The 27379-nt window shown below is 42.1% G+C and overlaps 1 protein-coding gene across 2 annotated transcripts; it reads right to left on the bottom strand.

The window, feature by feature from the left end:
- Positions 1-30: 30 nt before the first annotated feature.
- cdc42ep1a (CDC42 effector protein (Rho GTPase binding) 1a) lies at positions 31-14005 on the bottom strand. 2 transcript variants are annotated; one of them, XM_035145274.1, is made up of 4 exons: positions 13690-14005; positions 7970-8081; positions 4432-5370; positions 31-1816 (listed from the first exon to the last, which is right to left on the bottom strand). In XM_035145274.1, the coding sequence occupies exons 3-4, from the start codon at positions 4901-4903 to the stop codon at positions 1077-1079; spliced, it is 1212 nt and encodes a 403-aa protein (XP_035001165.1). In that variant the 5' UTR covers positions 4904-5370; positions 7970-8081; positions 13690-14005; the 3' UTR covers positions 31-1076. The 2 variants fall into 2 exon arrangements, with proteins under 2 accessions (XP_035001165.1, XP_035001166.1); XM_035145275.2 differs by lacking the exons at positions 7970-8081; positions 13690-14005 and adding an exon at positions 5555-7940.
- Between the last annotated feature and the right edge of the window lie 13374 nt (positions 14006-27379).

Below are 27379 nucleotides of genomic sequence, written 5' to 3' on the forward strand. Positions count from 1 at the left end.
AGAATACATGTAAATAAAACCATATTCAGCCTCATTAAAAACATGTTTATTGTGAAATTATATCATCGTATTATATCATTGGTACTGACTGCAGCATATGGATGTGAATTGCACTATGTGCTGCAGGTGCTCATACTGTAAGTACATATTTATAGGAGGTCAGTTGATATCTTCATGTCGAGTTGTATAAAAGAATATATAAATGACAGTTCTTCTATAAAAATCAATACAGGAGTCGGACTTCATATTCATTTTATGATAAAAGGTGCACTGAGTATCTATAGAAAAGGTTTGCAACATAAAATGAACATATATATATATATATATGGTTGAGGCTTTAATTGCTTCTAGCAAACGCCGTTATTAACTTGTCGTCATATTCCATCAGTCCAACAGTTCAACAGCTGACAAGTTCCTGTGGTTTATCTTTTGTCTGACGCGGTTGATCCTGAGATTCCAGATCTCTCATGAGTTCTCTTCCCTTTTTTTTCTTTCCTGGTATTTTATTCCTGAGTGAAAAGCTGACGAGAGATTGTAGTGACGGCAAAGGGTTGTAGTAAGATTAAATCTATTCTTCTAATCCACACTTCCTCTCTGTCTTCTCATCAGAGAGACGGACTTGCATAGAGAATATTTTCCCCTCTTTCGCGAGGACGTGTATTATCGCATGTATAAAGTGAATGACAGGTTTTATAGTGTTTCCTCCGTGACGCCCCCCAACCTTAACCACATTCTCTGGTACATCCTCTCTTCTCACTCTTCTTTTTGGTTTCAGTCTTTTTGGAAAACGCGGTCTCCCTTTCTGTGCTGAGTTTGGAAACTTGCAGCATTAAGTCTTTCACTCCTTTAAAATACATTCAGCCACAGGTATCAAAATTGTACATCCTCGAAGAATAATGTTATAAAGGGAAAAGATGCAGTATGAAGGATACTGAATGCAGGTTGTTGTGTTCATGGTTGTTCTGTCAACAGAGCCAGCCTCGTTGACCATTGCAACATTTTAGATGATTGACTTGATTGGAATTGCAGAAAAATCAAATGTTTTAGAGAAATGAAAAATCTACGATTTGCTGAGCTCAGACTTTGATTTCATCCTCGTCGTCCATGTAACTGTAAGACATTTTCTTCTTGTGCTGGCTGATGATCATCATCTCTGAGTCAGCAGCCTCCACCCTGCTCTGTCCCTTTAAGTGGCTGACGCCATAATGGCGTGCGAGCATATCCGTAGCGCTCTGGAACCGCTCACTTTCCATCCCCAATCCCAACCTCGCTTGTTCAGGAGACTCCATCACCACATCAGGCACTTTTACAGAAAGACTGACTTCGTTCTCCTCCACTACAGTTTCCTCTTCCTCCCAGTCGGCCGCGTGCGGGCTCTTCCTGCCGCTACAGTCCTCCCTCAGCAGGGAGTCCACGTATGAGATAGTGGCCGAGTCCATCTCCGATCCCTCATTGGTCAGCCCGTACGCTGAACCCGCCTCCTCTCGTTCCCAGGCGTGGCCTTGCTCGTCCGGGTGGCCGTCGATCAGGCCGAACACCTCGCTCATGAGGGAGGGGCCGAGGTCAAAAGTGAAGGTGTCCAGGGAGGTGAGGGAGGGGAGCGAGTCAGAGTAGGCGGTGGTGGTGCTGGTGCTTGTGGCGGGTTTGGCGTGAGAGGTCACAATCGTGGCAGAGCAGGTGGACAAGATGGCGTCGGTGGGGTCGGTCAGAGAGCCTCGGTGGATGTTGGGGGAGCAGGAAGTGGGGAGGGAGATGGAGGGCTGCTGACGCTCCGAGCGGGAGAGACGAGGCAGAGTGACGAAGCCGGACTCCAGACCTGAGGGACACACAGACGATGAAATGTGAAATCAAAGCTGAGGTTTTCTGTCTCCTGTACATTTCAAAGGAATATTTCAACATTTTGACCAACATACTGTCTTGTAAGTGACCAAAACAGGTCACTTACAAGTGACCTGTTTTGGTTTTGTGGTTGTGGTTTTATGGTGTGAGGTTGTCGGCAAGAAAGCAACCAAGAATATTTCCACATTATTGCACATTATTCTTTAACCATAACGAGTTACACTGAAAAGAAGCACTTTGTAGCCGCTGTTTTGAAAGTTGCTTTATAAATTAAGTTATTATTATTATTATTATTTAAAACATAAATTTGAGATGTTATGATTATTTCTCCTTCATAAATTGAATTAATTTTACAACTGGACATAAGAGAAACTTGACTGGAAACAATTCATTTGAAAAAAATCTTTTTTAATTTTTCATGTTACTGTTTTTAATTAAATGCGTATATAAGTTACACTTTAATATAATAATATCTTTGTACATGAGTATAAAGACAATGAAGATCTTTTGACGTTCAACATTAGCATACACCTCCAACAGGGGGCGGTGTAAACCCATCTGAGGACATCCTGTCTACTGACGATGACAAGTTAAGTTGTTCTACTCTTAGAAGCGTGAATCATCCGTCCAAACCTGCGAGATCACTTAACAAGTCACACGCTCACACTCGGCTGCCTCCACGAACTAAACGGGTAAATTACCACAGCACATCTCAATGTCAGGCGTGCAGGCAGGGCCAAGAGTCTGGAGTTTTTCTGTTCCCGCCAAAGAAAACAACGTGTGATTTCACAGATTAACACGTTTTAATCAGAGAATAAGACAGAAGTCATGAGGGAAACCAGCTTCTAAACCTGGAGAATCTCCACTCATCTATGTGCCGTGATGGATAATTACTGGAGAGTAACGTAGTTAATGTAAAAACCCTTAACAGCCCACACATGCTTACAACCACATTAAAACAAAGATAGGTTCAATAAGGGATTCTGTCATGTATTCTGAATATTTTTTTTGATCACCTTTAATTTCAATGTTTAAGATTAAATCTAGTTTATTAAGTTCACACAACTGGAATGTCACTTAGTAGAGCTCATACCTCTGCCAAAATCCAACAGTCCCCTTATGAAACCATATTTAAATTCACCAGATTATATCAATTCCCTGAATATGCCAGATTTTTGTCATTAGGATCCAGGAATTGTTCTCTGAGAAATCAACGAAAATGTTGCAAAACGTCCTGTCTGGCAATGTTAGAGAATGAAAAATGAAATCCTAGAACTGCCCCCTGATCTGGATCATTAAATTAAAATCAAACGCAGATGAAAACATAACCTCCTTGGCAGAGGTAAAATGTAACTGTATAAGTGGATCTCGTCACTTTTCTCAGAAATTCACACACACGTTGTCATAGGTCATCGTTGGGGACTCATCATGGACTCACATTCATTTCCTGGATACTTGCCCTAACCCTAAAAATAACCACTACATACCTAAACGTTAACCGTTATTCTAAACCTTAAATAAATCCTCTTTTCACTCTGAAACACACACACACACACACACACACACAACCGCACACGGGGGAGGTCGGACTGCCAGAGCCGTGAGTGTGGTGTTAATGTGGGTCATTTAAACAGCCTCTCAGACAGCTTGCTGCCAGTTGTGTCTGGATCTCTGTGTGTTATCAGTACAAGCACTGCTGATTATGAGCCAAGGTGATTCATAAGGACATCTGGACCTAATCTGTCTCCAGAACTGATGGATGAGTTTCCCGAGGCTCCACAGGCGGTGGCCACTTCCCTGCAGTTACCAGTTTAACACTGACGCTAACTCATTTAACCTTTGACTATGTGGTTTTTTCGTTTAGCAATGTTCCTATTTAATAAAAAAACCCACCTAAGGATCATTTTGGGATTAGGCGATATACTTAATAGTTGAATAACTGGTCATAATTAAAGAAATGACATCATATCAAGAAATTTCCGGTGGAGATAAGATGCAACTTGTTTCAAGGAATTCAATCCAGAATTTAATCCAATCTGTAAGCTTCTTTCAACAATGTTAGGGGGCGAAATACATCAAAAAGTCAGAAATTATGTGTACCTGTTATAACATTACACACTTGATCCATTGTTGATGTAAAAATATCCATTAGAGCAGCTTAAAGTCCCCCTGCAGTCAAAATCAAGTTTTTATGTACACGTTAACATGTCTCCCTGGTCCCTTTATGTGATAAAAACATAGTTTGAGCATAATTACAGGTCAGCAGCATGGCTGAGTATTTCCACCTTAACACTGCAGTAAATTAATGCCAGTTTATAAAAAAACTGATTCATAGAGCCAGGGTTTTGTGATGTCCCAATCCTGTCAGCTTGTGGGGTGAGCAGGTGAGCTGTCCATAATTAGCATATTCATAGATCCCTGTCACCAAACGAGGAAGGGAGGAGCAGAGTTCAAGGCCATTTTAAGGCCACAAGGGGAATTTATTCATAACAAACCTTTGGAAAATGTAATTTTGAGGAACAAAAAAAAGTTTAAGGGGGAGTAATAAGCAACTGGAATGGGACTTAAAGAAAAAATTATTCTCAAACTCACCGTAAGAGCTTTTCTTCTCCTCTGGCGTACTTTCAGAACTGGGGAATAGCACTTTGGTGGTGGGACTCCCATTAGACATATCCACATCCAGCCTGGGAAGGGAGATGGCGTTCTTGATGATGGGAGAAACGGGAGGAGGCGGCGGAGACAGTTCCTTGGATACCTCTCTGGGTCGGTTGTCCGAGCCCCTCCTGATTTGACGGAGCGTCCTGGAGAAGAACGCTCCGATCTTGTTGTCAGGGCTGGAGATGGAATCCGTGTCCCTGTTGTTACTGTTGGCTGATCCCCCGTGGTTGCTGAGGAAGGAGGTGTCCCCGAACACGTCCCCGCCACGGCCCACGTGCATGGTGTGGCGGAAGTCGCCCAGAGGAGGGCTGATCATGTCCACTGTGAGGTCACTTTTGAAGCGGCGCTTGCTGTGGGAGTGTGAGACCAGACCTTTTAGGCCCGACAGCTTTTCCTGAAGATTCATGGTCACAAGAGGTAAATGGCTTACGAGCCGCGAAATAATTGGCTTTAATCCGACCGAGAGGCTGAACTTAACTCTCAGATTTATGCAAGAATCCCTGACAGTTCAGTCCAAAGTACGGACCTGAAAAAAGAGCTCTGAAAGGGTATTCCAAGATCTTCAAAACCATGTAATTACTAAAGCTGGAAAGTTGAAGCCTGCAGCACCAAATAGCTCCCTCAAATATTATCTTTGTTTATAGTGTGCGAGCCTAACTCTGTTCCACTCTTTGTAGCTTGTTGTTCTGCATAGCTGGCTGAATTAAACAAACATAAATTGAGGAGAACACTATGCAGTTGTGTTCCTGGAGGCGGCCGGGCCAGTCGGAGTGTGGTCAGGTAGCCTGACTTGCTTTGGGCTCTGGTTTTGTCGACATCAGCTCAGAAATAGGTCCAGCTGCAAATGGTTGTGCGGTTGCACCGTGGAACCATCTATCGAGAGTAAAAACAGGGAGAAAACATCTATCTTTAAAATGCAGACAGGGATGTATTTAATTTTGACAGATGTTGAGAGAAATGCGTGACATTTGCAGTTTATTCCGTGGACGTTGAGCTCCAGGGAGAGATCGCGTTGCTTTCCCTTTTCTGAATACTGTTAGTTGTAAAGTAACCTCACTGTGTTTTGGACAGATTGCTTTCTGCAGGTTTTTAAAGATTCCAAAGGTCCGCTGGTCTGGAACCGTCTAAATTTAGACCTCGGTCACTCTTCTGTGAAAACAAAAAAAAAAAACAGTCTGCTACTTATCCATGAAATAGGTGGACTTTTGGGGAATTCCTGCTTCCATTTTGTGCTGCTCTCTCTGGCGTGAAGGTCACACAGAATTCACTGTACATCTGACTGGAAAGACTTATCATGCTTTTTAAAGCAGAGCCGCAGGGCTCAGGTTTGTTTATAAACAGGGAAAGTATGCCCAGCGAGATAGGAAGAGATAATGAAAATCTGCTGATGACAAAACTACTGCTCCTACTTGGCAGCACCGCTAGACTGCCAGTGTATGGAGCCCCTGAGACTGACGAACTGAAAGATCATACAAGTCCAAAATGTAGTTGAAAACATGAATCAATAATAGTAATAGTTTCAGAAATACAGTGTAGACTTGAATGAAGCTTTCTTTTCTTTTTTCTTTTTACTTCTAGTCAGTTGGTTATAATAAGGAAAGTAGGAACAAATATACAGTGAACTAATAAAATGTAACTATTTTCATTTATCTTTCACTACCACCTCTTGGGGTTTTCTAGTTTTTAGTCATAGTGGAAGTTTTATCATTGATCAATTTCCTATTTTCATGCTACATATCCCTTTTTTTCCCCCTTTGAGCAACCTAAGTGAAACAGGTGATTTTAGAACAGCCATGTTCCCCATACTTTAGCGTTATTGTACATTTCTTTTCAAGTTGTTGTTACACTTTTTTGGTCATCTTGGAAATGTAGTCATTGATCAACTTCCTATTTTCATGCTATATATCTCATTTCCATTTTTTACTTTGAGCAACAAGAGGGCTACATGGCTAGCTTACCTGAAAAACCTAAAAACATTGAATCTTTCCAGCTAGCAACTAAACGAAAACTAACTTAAGTAAACATGTATTGTTGGAAGAGCCATATACATCACTCAGCTTTAGTGTTATTGTATAAACTCTTGGATCCAGGGCTGTGCAACGTTACCAAAGTTTAAGCCTGTGTCGTCCTGTGGTAGAACGCAATGTGACATTCAGTTGATGAAAAACATGGCTGTAACTTGTGTAGTTTGCATTAAAGCATAATATGAAACAACAGATAATTTTCTATTGTTATCAATATATATATATATATTCATCACTATATTGCTCAGGCCTACTTGTAACAGAAACTAATCATTTCAGCCAACAAGCTAATCATTACTGTAATAGTAAGGTGGCTTGCTAACACAAATCTGTAGCCTAACTTCTACATCAACTTCTGTCTTCATAATATTCAATTCCCTTAGCTGAAGCATTAGTTGAAGCTATTCTGTTCAAGCTTTATATATATATATTTATATGTATTCTGTTATAATACTGCTTTTTGTCAGTTTAGGAACTCCGTAAATTGTGCTGAAGGCAGAGGCTTTTTTCCCCCCGTGTTGTTCTTTGCCAGCAGAGTAATGGATATCCAATTCTAAAATATTTTGATAGCACAAAGCTGCCCCGACAAGGACCTCTGTTTCTCTTGAAAAGGTTTCCACTGCAGCAGCTAAATGTCGACAGGCTTCCCACGCATGCAAGCCCCCCGTCTGGCTTCATTAATGACTTGCTATGGTTCAGGACATGGGGATTGCGTCATGTCCAAGGCAGCCCCTCTAATTTACTGCTGACCGCACTCCCAGGCCCTCCGCTCCACTTCCCTTGACTGGGCGTTTTAAGAGGGGCATCTGGGAGCGGCGTGCCACATACCAGCGCTGAGCAGCGCCATATCCAGGCTCACAAAAGGACACCAGGGGCCAGTATAACAAAGGTGTGATGTCGAATCTGAAATGCCGTGAGCCTGAGGGGAGCATGTGCACGTTCCCATGAACCACGCTGCAGTGACGGGACACCTCTCTAATGAAAACAAGTCCCCATGACTGCAGACATTGTGCTCCTCTGAATAAGGGCAAATGTTTGTCTTTCTCAACCTCAGTCAAATTAATAAGCCACAGTATTACAGGAATATACACCGGGCCATTAATTACTGTGCTTACAGAAAGCTCTGGTGTTCTGTCTCTGCCTGTAATCCTGTTAGAGACCTTTGACCACAACTCAGAGGGGGTCGCTCCCTCTGACTCCTCTTATGTATCTGGACCCTCTGGGCAAAAACATATGCTCCTACCCTCCCTGCTCTCTGTCGTTCTTTTTGCACTTACTCTTCTGTTTTGCGAGTTGTCAGATAAACTGGCCTGAGGCACAACAAGAACAAAATTACTCCAGCAGTTTTACTCTTTAAAAGGTAATTGGTCTAACGCTATAATCCCGGGAGCAGCCTGACTCCCTGGGTCTGGAAATATCGGAAAAGCACGGGGGCAACTCAGACATACCCTGGATTATCTTCTAATCCTTCATCTCCTCCATTACCCCTGGTAGGGCACCTGTTTCTGGGTACGGCCTGGCTGCTACCACCCTGGTCGGCTGGTCCTCTGGTTCTGATTCCTGTCAGGGAGGAAACAAAGTACACATTGAGTTTGAGGGAGGGCTGCGACAGTAAAACAATATATAATTATCGCAATATTATTCTTTTCAATAGCAATACAACAAAGCTTCAATATACAGTATATAGATCTAATGGTTATATTAATGGTTTATTGGTAATGCATTGTCAAAATACAGTAAGGAGGTATAACACATTTATAAAATGTTTTGCTGTTTATCAAGTGTTTGTCACTCTCTGCTTTAAACTTAAAATAGATAATGTGACAATAATCGTGATATAATTATCAATATTGACTATTTTTGTCCCAGTCAAACAGCCTTTGTTTGAGGAAGGAAGAAGAGACATCAAATAAAGATTTTTTTTCACAGAGAGGGGTGAAGGCAGAAGATGGAGGGAGAAGTAAGGATGAAGTGAAATGATGCAGAGGGATGAGAGTAAGAGAAAAGGTCAGATAAGGATAAGAAGTGAGAGGAACAAGATTTGAGGGAAGAATGATGGAAGAGCAAAGAAAGAAAGAAAGAAATGTCTGACTACGTTTACATGGAACATCACATCTGATATGAACCACATTAAAACAATAGTATGAATAAGACACTGACATGTAAGCATCATTAACTAATTATCATAACCTGAATAAAGTCATACTCAGAATAAGCCTTAATCGACAACTTTCGCAACATCGACATTCACAACAGTGCTTGACGTCATAATCAGACTATGTTCTGTAACATGTCAATGTGAATATGAATGGAATATTCTATGAGCTACTTATGTCAACATCATAATGGGAGATATGTCTTATCAGAATGAGGTCAAAAGTTAGATTGTTGGTGTCCATGTAATCATAGAGTTGCTGATAATTCTTGCAACTTATACCTTTTTTAAGTTTGCTAATTTCTTTCTATTTTTACCTGCACCAAGGATGTTTTCTGCTCCCCCCCCTTGGATTGTTTGTTGGTTTGTTTCTTAGTCTGCTATATTTCCAAAAACACTAATGGGTCAGGGGAGAACCCATTAAATATTGGTGCAGATCTTGGATTTGTTTTTTCACTTTCTTTAACATTGTGAGATAGAGATCAAATCTAGGTATGTTTCGTGGACTGATATTTATGAAAATAAAAATCTGCATCTTAATCTTAATCTGGATTTGGTTTCGTTGTGGGTACAATTTCGTTGGGCCTTGGTGGAAGTATGCACTCTGAGTGTCATTCTTTGTAAATACATTTATAGAAAACTAGAACATTACTTCATTCTTGCAGCTCTCAAAAGTGCAATTTTTAGACCCTGATGTGTTGTGTCAGATACTGATTGTAGTCCAATCTCTGCTTTCAACACTGCACCGGACAATAACACTGAAAACATGCAAAGGTGTGGAGAGACGACTCCGTGAAACCTGCTTTCACTTCAACACCCACAAACCTTCCAGGGAAACAAGCCAGACTCGGTGAGTGTTGACGGAAAAACCTCTTTTCTGTTGCAGTTCGTGATGAAATGAATGAAAGCATCCCTGTATTAAAACATCATGCTTAGTTTCGCATTTAGCTCCAGTCTTACGATTGCCTTCTTTGGGAAAGTCACCATTCAGGGGATTTCAGCACATTCTCACGTCGCAGACAGGCTAAATCAAATATTTCCATGTCACTGTGTGTACAGTATTTTCTGGAGGTGGCTTCTCTGTAAGTAACCACAGCTTAATAGGAGCCGTGTGTATTGTCTGGTGCGTGTGTGTGTGTACGAACACATTCCTAAGCAGAGCATCAGTCGGTGGAGTCTTTCTCTCGATTGCGACCATCAAACATCTTTATTCTCAACCTCACCACTGATTGAAACCATGTTTGGGTTTCAATCTCCTTTTTTCTCCTTCATTCTCTCTTCTCTCTTTCTCTCTCTCCGCTTCTCTCAGTGCTTCTCCTCTCATTTCTTTTCTATCCGTGGCCTCTTTTATTTATTTCCTCCTCGAAAACTCTCCATTTTCCTTCTTTCTTTTCCCATAAAATTGCAATTACTTTTTTATCTTTGTTTCCTTTTCTCCTTCTCTTTCCCTCTTTTTTTTCCTTTCCCCTCTTCCCCTGTTTGTCTTATTTGCTTTCTTCTCCTTCCCTTTCATGTCTTTCCTTCGTTTCTCTTTGTGTGTCTTGACTGACTTAGGAGGGCTGAAACAGCTTGACTACAACAGCTGTTGGGCCCACACACACTCTCACACACACACAGACACACACTCTCTAACACACTCTCTCACACACACACACACACACACACACACACACACACACACACACACACACACACAACACACCCTGTCTACTTTTGACGACTTTAACTGAAAAGTGTTTACTCTGCTACAGTTTGTCTGGAGTACAATCAGCAGCGTACTTTGTGTTTTATCACAGGTCCCCCTTCCCGCTCTCTCACTCTCCTCTCGCGTCCTTCACTCACTAACCCCGCTAACCAGGTGAACAAACACACAAGATAAGGCCGCATTTTTTCAGCTCCCCCTTTGATTTTCAATTACATTCCTATTTTCACTGTCCACGCTCAGGTCCGAATCCAAGCAAAACATGGCTACACTTCCTCCTTAGCCAAGAAAACATTTTCATGCTTCAACAAATATCCATACCCTCCGAGACTCTCGGCTTCCTGTATCTGCTAGAACCGACGGTCCCAATTTGCGCTCTTTGTTGCTTCTTCCTTTCCAATTTTCTTTTCTGCGATCACACATGAACTTGATTCTTTTCTTCTCTTCTCCTCCTCATCTCTGTTTGTTTCTCAATTGCCATGGTACAGGAAAGCTGTTTACCCAAACTTTTAAACTGCTAAGTGATGAGAGCATACAGAAGCACTGTAGCCTGACCGACACATTAGCATGGCTGATATGAGATCAGCAGATGCACTGGTTGTGTGTATATGTCAGCTGATAAGTAACAAGAAATAACAGTATTTAAATGCTAAATATATTCTGTATTTGAGGTCACTTAAAGATATCATCACTAACTTGTCCACCAGAGGGCACTGACAAGTACATTTTTTTAATTTTGATGGCTAAAATGACAACTGTCGCTAGCAGATTATTACAAATTAAGCATTATTTAGTTTGTCTATTTTCTCATCACTCAGACATGAGACAGCACAGGTTATCGTAAGTTTCAGGTCTTGGTTTCATATCATATAGTTTCAGGGAAAACAGCGAGACTAGCATCCAGAGCAACTGTAATTTTACAACCGTCCAAATCATTTGTCATCCGAAAAAGTTCACATGTTGTCAAGTTTCAGACAGCAGCCGATCAATCAATAAAAAAAACCTATTCCTGGACTGCAGATTGAACAATTATTACGGTTTATGGCTTTGGTCATTTTAAAGTATATGAGTACTTCAAAAGTTTGTTCACAGATTTCAAGATGGCGCTTAGCTTCCCTCCAAACAGCCAAAAGTCACAACATCGCCCAGCTTGTTACATGACCTGCTGGTTGTTGACCAGCTATTGATCAGTCCAGTCTCTAACAGTATATTCCTTCACAGGGGGTTCTATCATGTTGTTCGATGAATGAGTTGTGGCCATTTGGGGATGACAGATTGTGATCGAGCAGTTTTCCCAACATCAGCATGTGTGGCCCCAAAAACCCTGTGGTGTGAAAACAAATACAACAGCCGGATTCAGAGATCGCACCTCTGCAACTGACCCTTTTGCCGGTCGGTTGCGTCAATGACACCTAAAGGTCACAAAGGGTCCGCCTTGAAGGAATGTATAACTGAGGTTTAAAAAAAAAAAAAAAAGAAGACATTGAATATAGTGGGAAAGACCACAGGGAATGTCTGCGCTCATTTTCTTAATCAAGTGCTTTGACATGCACTGTATCATTAGAGAAAATCCTGTGAGGTGGACATTCAGGAACCATATTACACACATGTGTTAATCATCTGCTGCTGGCGGAGTCGAGTGCGTACAGAAGGCCGACATGGAAATATCAAAGCATTGACTCAAGAAGGACAGACTCTACGCCCACTCTGTAGAGGCAAACTGGGGGAATTACAGAGCTGCCAAACCATGAAAAAGTCCAAAAAATGTCACTAAGAATGACTGTATCACTAGATGTTGTTTATTGGATTATGTGTTATTATCACTCCCCGTCCGTACTAACACGCCTGAAAACATATCTTGACCTTGGCATGTGCGTTTCGGTATAAAGAGGGAAAACTCCCACAGGAATTGTCATAGATTGCTTGAATAATAGCTCGTCTCCTGTGCATGTAAACAGTCGTATATTTGTAAAACATAGAATTTAACAGCACAACAGCTTTTAGCAAAGACAACAGAGTCAGCAACACTTGCAATTGATTATCAATTTTGCGTTCAAGGCTAATGCTGGATGTTTTCTTCTGGTAGGGGGACATGTGATAGGAGCCTGGTGAATCAGTGAAGGCTACGTCCTGACTGAAAAGACCCAACCAGCAAGCGCTTGTGAGTGTCTATGACATCGCTTCCAAACATCTCAGTTTCTGCCTGTCTAGACTAAAACACAGCCCTGGAGTTTTAAAACTAAAACCAGTAGCGTTTCCAAACTTCTCCATTTTAATCAGCTCTGAAACTCTGGAGCAGGGTGGACGCCGGGCAGATTCTTAGCAGAGTTGGTGCACTTTAAACGAAAGCGTAGAAGTATCGATGTGGCCTGAAGCAGAATGGCATTTCATTGATCACTGCTGTGTGTGTTTGTTTATTGGCCAGGGCAGGTCAGTGAGTGTGTGTGTGTGTGTGTGCGTGTGCGTGCGTGACGGTGGTATTTCGCATTGGTGGCCACCCTCATGGCTCACTGGCAGGTCGTGGGGGTCAAAAGGCCGCCGGCCCCCAACTTGTAATGAGTCCAACACCCTGCTCCCTGTTTGCCTCCGTAATTAAAACACTTCAAGACCACCAACTTCAACTTCATGTGTCACGTTCCACTGAATCAGGAGCACATCTTGGTCATGTCAACAACATGTATTAAAACTGATGCATTATGTCATGCGTTACCACAGTAATTACAAGGCGGAGTGATAAAAATCAAAGCGCTGCCAGCAGAGCTTATTCGGACCAGGGTTGCAGTGGGGGGAAAATAGTAATGATACGCTGCTGCCTCTGGAGCTGAATATAAATGTGTTGCATGAGCAGATTGGGTTTCATGTCTGGGATCTGAGAAAAGACTTACATCATCCAGGACAATAAAATAGTGTCTGATAACAGCCTTGCTTCAGTAAACACTTTTACAAGTCTTAATGGTTTTGCCTTATCTGAAATTAAACAATATGTTTGCTTTGTTTCTCTGACGTATTCAACACTGCTAATAATTAATCCCCTATAATAATCACATCAACATGCAATTCATGAGTTATTTTTATTGAACCTATTCACTCCACAAAGAATTTAAGACATCTAGACAATAATAAAACACCTATAGAAATGTTGTGCACATGTCAAAGGGATATTGTAGGATGTGGAAAAAAGTTTCTACATGAAGATTATAGACGATAAAAGCACAATAGAGTCCACATGAAGGAGTCACTAATTATCACAGACTCGTTGTGTTGCCTTTCAGAGCAACAATAAAAAAGTGATCAGACGTGATCAGACTCACCGCAGCAGAACAGGAAGCTCCGGGGTAATAAGGTTTCCAGTCGCAGAGGTGCTGGAGGTTTGCGGAGGTTTGCTGGGTGTTCGGTCCGAGGGAGCCGGAGGTGCAGCCGGACTGCCCCGCTGCTGCGCCGGGTGTGTGGTGCGGCGCAGCGCGGAGGGGATGAGGAAAGGGGGCGGGGGTAGAGGAGCTGAGGGCAGGGGCCGTCGGAGGAGCAGCACAGCGGCTCCGGCGATCACACACACTGCTCCAGGGTCAGCACCTCCACTTGTTGTCTGTCTCCTATCTGCCAATTGACTGGTTGACACTGTCTGAAGCAATGAGTAGACAAACAAAAAGAACGATGCAGCTCTTTTGCAGCCAAAGCAGGGGGCGCTGTAACATGAAGAGGTGTTGGGGGGGGGTCCCCAAGTCAATGCTTCATGATGGGTTGAGCAGTCGCCTCTCATTGGTTCAAATTCAAATGTGAAGCAGTTTTCCCCTAAAATCCCTTTTATTTTTTCCAGTGGCGGATCTAGGATTTTTGTGAATTGGGGGGGCCTCACAGAAAAAAATTGAATTCACTCGTTATCTACCACTTTGCCGATGGAGGGGTAGGTCACAAAACACTTTTGGAGTTTCAGGGGTAAACGGCGTTGCAGCCAAATCCAATCCAATTGAAGTAAACATTGACCGATTCTTCAAACATAAAACAAAACAACAGGAAAAATAACACTGCTCCTGTGGTGTCACCCCGAGTGTCCGTAAGACCAACATTCAAATTCGACTTGAAACGGCGAAATTTACACCATGTTTTTTGTTTGTTGCAAAAAATCGCAAGACGAGAAAGTCATGTAGTCTGAACTTGGCATGAAGCAAACCATTGTCTGGCTTCACTTGTTATAATCAGAGCTTCAACTCAAATGATAATAAGGACAAGCACATTTTCCCAAATGCATAAATATTACTCTAATCTTATTGTCTTATAACTACAGCCTGAGTTCTCTCAATGATCTTCTGCTGATACATAGATGGTTAAATATTATCATGGGAGATGTGTGGTTTTTGAGAACCTGTTTGAAAACTATTTGAATTGAACAGAAAAACATGACCATCATTTCCTTTGTGATGACTCTACTAAAGGAAACCACAGAATTAAGTCCAGTGGAGTGGAGTAAAGAATTCCTGCCATAATTAAATCAACAGCTCCACGACTTCAAAACTCCATCCAGCACTCAGAGGATAACGGTCGACGGAGGTGTCGGCCCATAAAGTGCACATGTCCACGGTCCCACGCTGACCTGTCCGAGAGGAAACGGAGCCTTATCAACAGGAACAGAAGCATCCTCACCCCGTCCTCAAAGGCTCACAGCAGGCCTCTCTGTCGTTAAAGCTCCGAGGTGGCCTGTTCATCTGCCAGCGCTCGCCATACCGCCGATGACACCGCAGCCACATGCCACTTGAGGAGTGAGCTACCACACTTCCCCCGTTGCCCCCACACCCCCGGTACCACACACACATATACAAAACACACACACACGTACACCACAGCGCTCACATGAAGGCAGGCGGAAGTAAACACATTCACACACAAGCTGGAAAGCCGCTGTTGTTAACTGTTGTAGACAACACCCTTCCTCATTTCACACAGGCTAAATTTACCCTGCGTTTACATGTTTTTTAAAACAGAGAAAATGTTTTGCGAGTAAATTTGCATCTGTTTTATTTTAGAAAACAGATGCAAAATTCAGACAAAATCCAGCGACGTTCCTCAATGAATTCCAGAAGTCCACAATGACGAAGACTTTGAATAAGGTTGGCGTTCCCTCTCAGTATGTTCACGACCGCAATAATGAGACTAAACTTAGACAAGCATTTGGTTTCTTGTATCTGATTGGTCCAGGGCACCTGCATACACTTGGTGGGACAACACGTCCGCAGGTTAGCCAATCAGGATCCAGTATTTTTAAGAGCTATGCTTTCAGTTTGACTCATTTATTTGCTTGAGCAACTTTATCTTTAGAGCATCAGGAGATTTGTAGCTTGTTTAGTTTTAAAATACACACCTCTAGTCTGTATATATAATACTGGAGGGCATCTGAGGATGACTGTGTGTGTGTGTGTGTGTGTGTGTGTGTGTGTGTGTGTGTGTGTGTGTGTGTGTGTGTGTGTGTGTGTGTGTGTGTGTGTGTGTGTGTGTGTGTATGTACTCGTTTTAGACCTCATGGGGACCAATGCCCGCTCATAGGCAGCATCTGTACCACTCTAATGTTTTATTCTTCCTTTATTGAAGGTATTTTAACCTTGTCATTTACTTGCTGTTTTAAATCCCTCTGTCAAAGGGACAAGAATCGACTTCAGGTTTTTGTCAAACTCACTCAATTATTCTGCAAACACAAAGATCTCTCGTGCAGCTCCATTAAGAACAAGTCCTTAAAAAGCATATAAGGTTACCAATGACCCCCCCACATGTTCTCTGTGTTGACTCTCAACTGCTGCCATTAGGAAGGTGTATTTGATTGCCTGATTGTAAAACTAATGGGAAGAAATTTGGGTTAATTCCAAAGGTACAGACTGGTAAACAGTAACAGAGAAAGGGATATTGAATACACATATTTGAATTTTTTTGTAGTATTTCTAAACTTTGCACTTTTATTTGCCTTCACGCTTGCCCTGATTTCCCCCCGGTTGACGAATAAATGATTTTGAATTGAATAATGAGGCAAAGACTTCATCTCTGAGGTCCTGGTTAAGGTTAGTTGTAAGATGTAAATTGTGTTTAGGTTAGGGTTAGGCATGAATTGTTTATGGTTAAAGTTAGGGATACGTTTCGGTAAGGCTCTACCCACTGAATGAAAGTTCCCATGCAAAGTCCTAATAGGGATAGCTGCCTGTGACTGTGTATGTGTGTGTGTGTGTTTGTGTGTGTTTGTGCGTGCGTGTGTCCTGCTGCCACCCCTGCCCACACTTCTCAGGCATGAAGCGCTGGCACGGCCGCTCTGCCTTCCCTCCAGCTTCAACACAGATTCATTTAACGCAGCCAACAACAAACCAACAGGACTTTGAGCCGATTCACCAGATGACGTTGACTTTGGATGTTTGTCGACCACATTTCTAGGCGTTTTGGTTCAGGTTGCAAAAAATAAATAAAAGCTACCACCCAGTTTCCAGTCAGAATCAACAAACTTACAGGAAATCATTCAACATAATACAAACTACAAGCTAACAAATAGCCTGATCAGATAGTCTGTGTTTTTTCTGAAAAAAAAACGTACAACATATATTGTCCATGTTGCCGGATGAAACGTATTCCTTGACCCAAAACTATATTTATACAGTCAAACCAAAGAGCCACACCCTTTTTACTGGGGAACATGTTCTTTCATTACAGTGAACATGGATTCTGTTGTTTTATTTTCCTGCTGCAGCAAATACTCACAACAAAGAAACAAACGTGTGTAAATCTGGGGCAGAAAATAGTCCCCATCAAACACAGCATCATCCACTGCTGTTTGAGGAACATTTTCTGTAAACTGCAGTGCTCAAAGAAAAACACTCAACTTTAAAGAAAAGTTAAATTATGTATTTTTTTTATTCTTATTTTTAAATTCTTAACCTTATTTTTAAAGATGTATTCATTGGGAACAATAGGCCTGGGACGGAAAGCTACAAACAGAGAAGGGAAGTGATGATGTATTAGTTTTTAAATGGCAACAAGAAAAATACAGAACAAAAAGCAGCTTTACTTTTTTTGCTCAAAACAATTACAGTTGAAAGAAATACCACCATTGGTATAACGTCCTGTTTTATGGAGTATATCAGGATCTTTCAGCTCTTTGTGGTTGTTTTATCGGTTTGGTCCACACTCATCACCCACCCCTTGTATGGTTCAGTTTATTGCAGGCAACTGTCTTCAGCAATGACTGTGTATGAATCCAGACTGGAAACTAGCTGCAGTATAGGTTATTAATCCTGCCCCCCCTCCATGTTAACGGTTGGGACGTGGACAAATTTGAAAAGTCACCATACACACCGAATACATTTTTCCCACAAAGAGTTTTAGTCTGTCAAGTGGAGACGCGTCATCCAGTTTTGTTTATGGGTTTAGTTTTTTTTTAGCTTTAGTCTGAAAATGTTTGGATGCTTGATTCCACAGCGACTTTTAGGGTTGCTTTAATGCTGTTGCCATGGTAATAGGTATTTATTTGAGGAATCTTAGGCCTTGTCTGCACTACTGGGGATATTTTTTAAGAGACATTTTCTCCTCTTCTCCTCTTTAAAAAAACTCTTCATTCCCACGGATATCATTTTACAAAGGATCTCCATCCAGGCAAGACAAGACAAAGTAAACTGTGACATCATCGTTTCCCAGATACACAGAAACCACGTTTTTTTAAATGTGAACTTTGGAGGGCGTTTGTAAAAATCTCTATTTTAGTGACTGCAAATGCCGTTTGCGTGCGGACAAGACGCCCCAAATAAAAAACAAGTGTGGACAGAGCGCTAGTGTTCATTTTGTACTGATACTCTAGTTGAAATACATCCGTGTAATGTGTGTATGACTGATTACTGTGAGTCTGTATCTCCCCTTCCCACTTGGAGATGATCGATGAATCCTTTTAAGCTGATGCCACCACTGTGCTCCTCTGATGAAAGAAAGCATGTTTGTTTAAGAAAGTGTGTGAAGTCATTTTCTACTTTTTGACTGCTGCTATCTTTGCTGATATGTTATCTGTATTCAGAGTTTCTGTCTGCGAACTCTCAAAATATTACATGTGCAAATGGTATTTTGTACAATTGTAGACGTGTGGAGGCTTTGCAGAAGCATTGTAGAACTTTTCTATTGTCTGTCACCTGTTAACCTGCAGACTAAACACCTCAGTGACTCATGTATTTGAAGCAGATCTTTCATTCTTACACTAACACTATGGGTCTGCTAGCTGTCTGGATCTGGAGGCTGTTCATGTCTTTGCTGCAGTGAGTTTGAGAGGTAAAATATTGTTTCTGTAGATTTACCGATACTGTCATTTTTGTGTGTTTGTGTTTTTATTTGTATCGATTTCCCAAGCATATCATCTCTCCCCCCCGCCTTTCTTTTCTTTCTTCTGCACAATCTTGACTCCTCTCTCCGTCCATCTCCCTGTTCCTGTTTCCCTCCTCTCCTCCCTCTCCCAGGCGTTCTTTGCATCCCTCTCCGCTCTCCCCTTCCCTCCATCCCAAGATAAACAACCTCTGTTCTGAGGCATGTCAGCTATTTGTTCAAAAAAGCTCACAAGTTGTTGGATGCCATTCCGAGCCGGGTCCCCGAAGGGAGGCGAGATTACACATTTAGTGCTTTTTCACAATCTCTCCCTCTGTTTTTCATTTTTCTTGGTCTGCACCGCTCTTCTTTTTTTTTTCATTCCAACTCTCTCACGACTTGTACATCTCTCACTTAAAACTTGGTGATCCCCAGGTTTGTCATATTCAACGCTCTGCCCCAGTCATGTTTGACGTTCCTGTTCGGGCTAGTTTGACCATATCGTCTTCACATTCTCTTCGTGTTTGTTAAATATTGATATATTTTCTGTCACAAACTTTCATCACCCTCCTCCGATTAACACTCTCGGGAAGAACCGAACACCAGTTCTCATGGCTCTGGGCAGATTGTGTCAAATCCCTTTTGAGAGTCACACACACACACACACACACACACACACACACACACACACACACACACACACACACACACACACACACACACACACACACACACTGTGCACACACTTCAGTGATTCTTAGGCAAAACACTCCCAATTTGGAATTTGCTTATCGCTGACTTGTTTTGAAACAAGTTCCTCTCATGACAAGATTGCATAGACGTGTCCTTGTGTGTTTGTACAGTGGGTGTCCAGAATGTGATGTATTATGGTGTGATAAAACATAGGACATTCAGTGGCTCTCCTCATTTTGATTCACATATTTTTTTCTGTGTGTGGCCTGCAGACTTGCAGTTGCATTGCAAGTTGGACTTTTTAAACCCAGTATTTCTAGCATTGTCACAATATTTTCGTATCCCCCCATTTTAAATCGGTGATTCAAGACACTTTTGTACTTTTTGAAATGTGCAACACTCACATACACACTGAGTACACAAAGCCAGTGACACATAGCTGCACGCAAACTAAAATACATTTCATTTCATTCCAAGAAAGCACACACACACAAACACACACACAGACAATCACACCCACTTCTGTGCGTAACCTACTGGTGTCTCATGCTGAGATCGGCTTATTTTTATAACCCAACACCCACAAACACACACACACACATCCATCTACACAACAACACAGCGACCGTGTTTAGACTAGGCCACAGTTCCTATATGGAGACACAGATCACTGTTTTGCTTTCCAGAGCACGATGAAGGGGTAATTATATCCAACCAGAGACAGAGAGAGAGAGAGAGAGAAAGAGAGAGAGAGAAATGAATGAGGGGAGGTTTATTGGACCATTGGACAGCAGCGGCCTTGGACTAAAGTAACCCACTCATTGTTTTCACATCTACATATTTTCCCTGTGGGCACAACAGCAGTGATAGTGGTGAAAAATACATGTTTGTTTTGTGCTGAAAAAATCCGCCTCTTACGTAGCTGTGAGACAACGAACGACAGCGTCTGATGTACTCGTGAACTGCTCGCCGTGATTTAACTCGTGTCAAAGCTGCTTCTGTGACCTCAACTCATTTGTCTGTGGCTTGTTGACTCAGTGGCTTCTTCCAAGTGACTTCTGGAAGAGATGAGATTCAACAGTGATCGTTGTCAGCTGGAGTGTGTAAATGATACTGTGCGATGCCTGTACTGGAATAAATCACATATTTTTCCCCAGGAACAAGGAGATATTTCCCCCTTTACACCATGACCTTGCACCCATTTGTCATGGGTCAACGGTCAACAGTCAACAGATAGCTCACTAAATGTCCCCCTTGAATGGTGATAGTCCTGTCATAGCTTAGCAACTGGAACTAGGCAAAGCAAATATTTTGCACCTGAAGCGTTTGGAGGTTTGGATGATGCAACATGCTCAAACCAGAGACGGTATATACAGATGGACGACGCGTTTAGCTAAAATATACCAGATATTTTGAGCCACAGTTACAGTAGCGATCGGGGGGATGGAGCCACTGTATAACAAGGTTTTGCTGATACCGACGTTGGACCAATCCTGAGTCAGTCCCAGCATTTAATCATGACATGTCATCAATATCTAATAAAAACTAAACTTACCGGAAAAATAAAAACTTGAACGTACAGCAGTGTGATAAGATCTACCTTAAATAACAGAAACCATTTTTGAGGAATAATTGAACAATGAATCCTGGGATAGGTTACAGCCTTTGTTTCTCAGGGATGGAGGACGATTTGCCGGCCGTGTTTGAAAGAGTATTGGAAATGGGACAGTCTCCGAAAGATGCAGCCACGGAATTTAGACACAGCTAATGCCTCTAAACTAAGATGCATCATTAGCACGTCCAGCAAATTATCTCTCCAGCTACAATAATAATCCAACCCAGTGTTATTTCAGTGCCACTTTCTGCTGAACAGAATGTGTAAGCATTATAAACTTGTGCTTATTTTCTGCAATAATCCAAAAAAAATCCCTTTGGCTTTTTGTTGCAGAGAACCAGTGGGATGCAGGCTCCAGGGTTGGGATGGAAGGGAAAAGGGAGGAAGGTGAGGAGAAAAAGTCAGATCAGAGAGGCCGGGGGGCAACATGGTGTGAAGTGAGTGAGTTGAAACAGGAAGAATAGTTTTCAGAATGTCTTTCCAGGAAATTACTTTCACACAGTGCAAACACCTGCCAGAAATGCTGAAACCATTTTCAGCGGCACAAGTCCAAGAAACTCTGCCAATATACCAGAGTCATTTTCAAAAGAAGTCACTGTGGGCTCGCAGTGAACTGTGACATACATTCATTTGAGCCATTTTCAAATAATCAACAACAGCCCTGTGAAATTATAAGTAATGGCTTGGAAAGAGTCTCCCTCGCTCCCAAATTGTTCAGCTAGAGTTATGTGCCGTTATTATGGATATACTTACAGGGATACTGTATGTTTTGGGTGAACTTTATCACGTTGCCCCTCCTTGATCCTTTAAACGCTCGACTTAGGCTGAAACAGCCTAATCTCAACATTCAGCATACCTTGAAAAATGCATGCGGTGAAATTTAAAACACAGCCTTAATTTAGTCTCACTGGCAAAGCTGGAAAAAGTCAAATCCCCCTCAGAAAAAGTCCAACTAAGTGGCTCAATGTCTTTTGTGTGAGTTTTGGACACTAAAGCAGACAATCTGCCTGCCAGCGCTCAGTTTTATAATGTACAAATTCTCACTTTCAAACAAAACCAAACCTAATTTCATTCAAATTTTCAGTCCAAGTAAGATCCCTATTTTCTTTATCGCGGTGGCGCACATAAAAACAGGGATTGAGTACCAGTTAGTAAATCCTGTTTCCGCGGCCTGATCTGCTCCCCGGTGACCAGACTGGTTTAAATTAGGCCTCTCCAACCTTCGGCCGCCCGTCCACTAATTTGACTCCTAGAATAACAGCAGCTACTGTGTTTTTCAGGAGTCTGGAACCAAATGTCTGTCTGGGGAGTCTGCAGTGGACACAGGTGCTCTCTCTCTCTCTCTCTCTCTCTCTCTCTCTCTCTCTCTCTCTCTCTCTCTCTCTCTCTCGTTCTTTCTCTCTCGCTCTCTCTCATACACCCACACTCCAGGATTTTGGCTGAATTATATTTTCAGGAGGGGCTGTTTTACTGTTTTAGAAAAAAAGATCCCAAATGTCTTGTTTTCATTAGAACTGTTTCCTGGTCTGGGCTTTACCCTTCAGTCGGTCCATGGATTTGGCAGCGTGTGTTTTGTGTGTGTGTGTGTGTGGGTGGGTATGATTATTTGTTTTGTGTATGTATATTAGAAATAAGTGCATGTCTGCCAGTTATCCCCTTTCAGATGACGGATAACCATTGCTCTGTTGTAAATAGAAAAGTTGGTGACAAATTTTTGTATTTATCTCTTTCAATTTACTGAAAAGTTTACTTTGCTTTTACATAACCAGAAAATATTCATACAGTCATCTGTAGTACATGTGTAGGAAAATATGCATGTAGAGGAGCATCACACACACACACACACACACACTGTACACACCACCGTGCACACTGCAGATGAGCAAAGATCAAAGGGAAGTCCAGTGATAATAATAATAATTTTCTAAAGATGTTCTATGTTCTTCTATGTTTAGCTCCAGTCATGCGTTCATTATTGACTCACTGCACACTGACAGGTTCACGGTACGACTGGGACCACTTAATAACTGTGAGAGGTTTATTACTGTGATATCATTATGGGTTGCATAAGTTTGACAAAAAAGTGATGGAGAGAAATACCTGTCCACAAAAGTTTAATATTATTATTTTAGTTATTTTATTTGGTAGGCAGATAATATATTTATATAATATATAATATATCTATATTTATTTAAATAGAAAATTGAAAATGCACAACATCACAAAGTGCTTCATGTTAAAAAAGAAAACATAAGAGAACAGACATAAAATACAAACAAAAGATGTAGAGATAAAAAAAGAGGATGATCAAATTAAAATGTGTTGCAACATTGGTTAAGTTACCACAATGATTTTACAAACAGTTCAAAGTTCCCAAGCATCAGTCAAGAAGGGGACGTGAGATAAAGGCTTGTTTTCACACCAAGCATGTTGAGGAACAACTGATTCAGACTCGGGCATGTTCCTTCCTCTGGCTCACAAACACTGTCAAGGTGAGAGTCATTCAAACTCCACACGACCCGACACAGAGCTGGTCGACGTCAGGCATAAATGTTTTGATTTCTGAAAAATCACTAGGAAAATAAAAAGGGGCATTCATCTTTTAAACCCCTTCTGCTGAAAAAGAAAGTGGTCGTGGGTTTAGCTTCAAGTGCCAAACTTAATTATGCCAAAAGTCCACATTCCCTCCAAAGAAAACCAACACACTGTAGGTGTAGTCACACTCAATCCGATATTCTATAAACCATAAAGGCCTCTGTTGGAAATCCCCACAAGTTTCCTTTTTCAAACTGTACTTCACCCTCCGTCCCCCACCCCCTGCTCTACCCTCATCACTCCGCACATCCGAGATCAAGCATGAATGTCTCTCTTGCGTTAGACGTGCTGGGATGCAACGCTGATTAACATCCTGGCAGGAACGCCGTACACCCCCATGAGTCGAAGACGGGCTCCTCCTGAAGGGCCCGACGGTGGGTGGAGAGCCGCCGCTGTTTGTTTGCACTGCGTCCTTATTTCCGTGCATTCTGACCTGACAGGAAGTGTGGACGGGAGACGGGACAATGGGCCATTGTGAGACCGAGCTTTATGTCCATTCGAGGCTAAAACAGGAAAACGTACCAAGACGGGCGCTTGCATACACACACGCTAACCTGCACAAGCACACCGACTCAGAGACCCCAGCAAATAACATTTTCCCCATCCTATCGCTTGGTCGCACACACACACACACAAGGATATTTCACTGACTACACATATTTCAACCTCATACAAAGACGAATACATGACTCGCACATTGCAGGGCTTCGATTTTCCCTCATTTATTTTCCTTAAAACTGAGAGTTTGGTGCAATGAATTCAAGAAAATCTTCAAAAAAGTAGCTGTCAGGCCTGTAACTGAGCCGTTTATGTTTCTAGTTAGTGCACATTTTAATCTCCACTGATCTTACCTTTAAGTAACCCTAAACTTTAATCCTCACACTGAACCCAGTCTAAGTCTTCACCTTAAACATGGATTTTCACTCTCCATTCATTCTTAAAACATCTGTTCTTCATACCACGATACAGTTAATAAAAGAAAGACACATTCGCAGTTACACAGGTACCTCTACTCACATTTAGTGCATTGACACTGACACACATTCTGACCAGGACAGGTACAACACTTACAAACACACAGCCCATTGTAACTGATAAGGCTTTTTAAACCTTGTGTAGATACATGCAGCACAACATCAGGAGAATACATTCCCCTTCTCACTCAGAAGTCGGCGCAGGTTCTGGTCCAGGCTCTGGTCATCTCACGCCTAGAGTAGTGTAACTTCCTCCTGGCAGGTCTACCTGCTGGTGCCATCCGACCTCTGCAGCTCATCCAGAATGCAGCAGCTCGACTGGTCTTTTACCTACCTAAGTTCACTCACACTACTCCACTCCTCCGCTCCCTTTCAAGATGTTAGTACTTGCGTACCATGCTGCGAACAGATCGGGTCCAGTCTACATCCAGGACATGGTCAAACCTTACACCCCAGCCCATCCACAGCACTCTGCATCTGCCAATCGGCTCACTGCTCCCTCACTGCGAGCTAAACACTGAACAAAATCACGACTGTTTGCTGTCCTGGCTCCTAAATGGTGGAACGAGCTCCCCATTGACATCAGGGCAGCAGAAAGTCGACACATCTTTGACCGCAGACTAAAGACACATCTCTTCCAACTACACATTGGTTAAAAATTAAAAATAAAAAAGTTTAGTTGCACTTATAAGGCACTTACATGTAGCACTCGTAGTTTGGCTTTTTTAAAGCAAATTGTACTTACTTGCTTCTTGTTGTTCTGGGTTTGTACCCTCATGGTTGAATGCACTTATTGTAAGTCGTTTGGATGAAAGCGTCTGCTAAATGAAATGTAATGTAATGTCATGTAAAAACCTCAATTGTGACAAGGCAGATTTCTCTGACAGCTGGGATCTACACTTCTCTATCACTGCGGCAGCGTGATGCAGTTAAAGGTCATGACAGGTCAAGGTGGTGTTAATTTTTTCTTTTGGGCAACAGTTAGCAACAAAACATATACAATAATTACTAACGTCTTTACAGGCCAGATACATTTTTAAAAAGCTTTAAAAAACATATTGATCTTTACTGGATGTAATTTGGTGGATAAGTTGGTCTCGATCTTCCGCACACTGCTGCAATTTTTACATTTTCTTAACCATCCTCCACCTCAACATGTGCCCCCACACAGACATTCAGAGTTCTCCGCCATGCCTCCCTGACCAACACGTCTGTGTCTCGGCCCGTGACCTCGACCTCGTCACCTCTCGGGTCAGCGAGGAGGGCTACAGGGCTTTGAGGCCAGGTGATGTATGGACTCACACAGGCTGTCAAAATAGTCAAAGCAACGGAAAGATGTAGAGGAAGGGAGGGCTATTTACAGACCTTAAGGTATGTGGCAGGGCAGTGCTGTTTTCCGAGCTGTGTCCATGTATGTGTGCATGTGTGTGTGTGTGTGTGTGTGTGTGTGTGTGTGTGTGTGTGTGTGTGTGTGTGTGTGTGTGTGGTATGGATTCTTTCGTCAAAGCATGTGAATCTGAAGGTGTGATAACATAGACGCTTATATAAACTGTACCGTGTGTTTACTTAGTTAATCCACCAGTCCGTGATGTCCAAGGCCCTGATAGAAGAGTGGTCAGGGCAGGAGTGTGTGTGTGTGTGTGTGTTTTTTGTGATCAGAGGAATGTCAATGTCCGACCTTCGTGCTCTTTGTGTATGGATGATTGACCTGGAAGACTGACCCTGTGTGTGCTGGCTTCACACACACACACACACACACACACACATGTTTGTACTTATATCTTAGTGAGGACACTCATTGGCATAATGCATTCCCTCACCTCTTACCCGAACCTTAACCATCACAACTAAAACCTGACATCAAGTCTTAACCCCGAAACAGTCCATTAAAGGGGGGTCAGAAAGGGAGCATCGGCCAAAATGTCCTCACTCCGTAGGTTGTAGGCTCAAACTGGTCCTCACAAAGACAGCTGTACAAGAGCACTGAGACACACATACTGCTGTTTTCACACCGCGAAGTTTACTGCTCCTGTTAAAAAACTGTTATTTAGATACCACTGAGCCAAACGTATTGAGAACTAATTACAGTTTTAGGTGAGTGGAGTCACAGTGTGAGGCCGCCGCCCGACACACACACACACATACACGCACAGTGCTTCAGCTCAGAGTCCACTTGTTGACAAAAACTGTGTCTAGCACTCTAAGAGCATGTTCCGCATCTGTTTGGTGAGCATGACCTGGCTTTTTGTTCACGCCTCAGATAAGAGGCATGTCTGAGGTGTGTGAGAAAGTGTGTTATTGCTTGAAGTGAATTCAGATGGCATTCTTGTGTTTTCACACTTTCAAACTGTGAACTGCAGAGTAATTATTCATATGAAATACAAAAAATATTCACCGTGGCAGCTTTATGTCCAGTTGTGCATGAAACAAAGTATATATACTTCATAACTGTACTACCAAATGCACGTTTCAAGTATTTGTACTTTACTTTCTGCACTTTATTTCAGAAGGTTTTTTTTGGGGCACTTTTCCCCTTTTCTCCACCACTCATATCAGCAAATTACTGTACTTTCTACTCCACTACATTATCACAATGCAATGGTTATGTTTTTGGTCTGGGTTTGTTCGTTAGCAGGACGACACAAAAACTACTCAACCAATTTCCATGAAATTCAGTGGAAGGGTGGGGAATTACGCACAAAAGACATTCAACATTGTGAGCTCGGGCGTATCCACATTTTCGTTCATTTCTCAGAGAATAATTCATGAATCTTGATGAAAGAAAATCATGTTTAGGGGACTGGGTGTGTTTAATTT

Source organism: Hippoglossus stenolepis, chromosome 21, assembly GCF_022539355.2.
Source record: "Hippoglossus stenolepis isolate QCI-W04-F060 chromosome 21, HSTE1.2, whole genome shotgun sequence".
Classification (NCBI taxonomy): Eukaryota; Metazoa; Chordata; class Actinopteri; order Pleuronectiformes; family Pleuronectidae; genus Hippoglossus; species Hippoglossus stenolepis.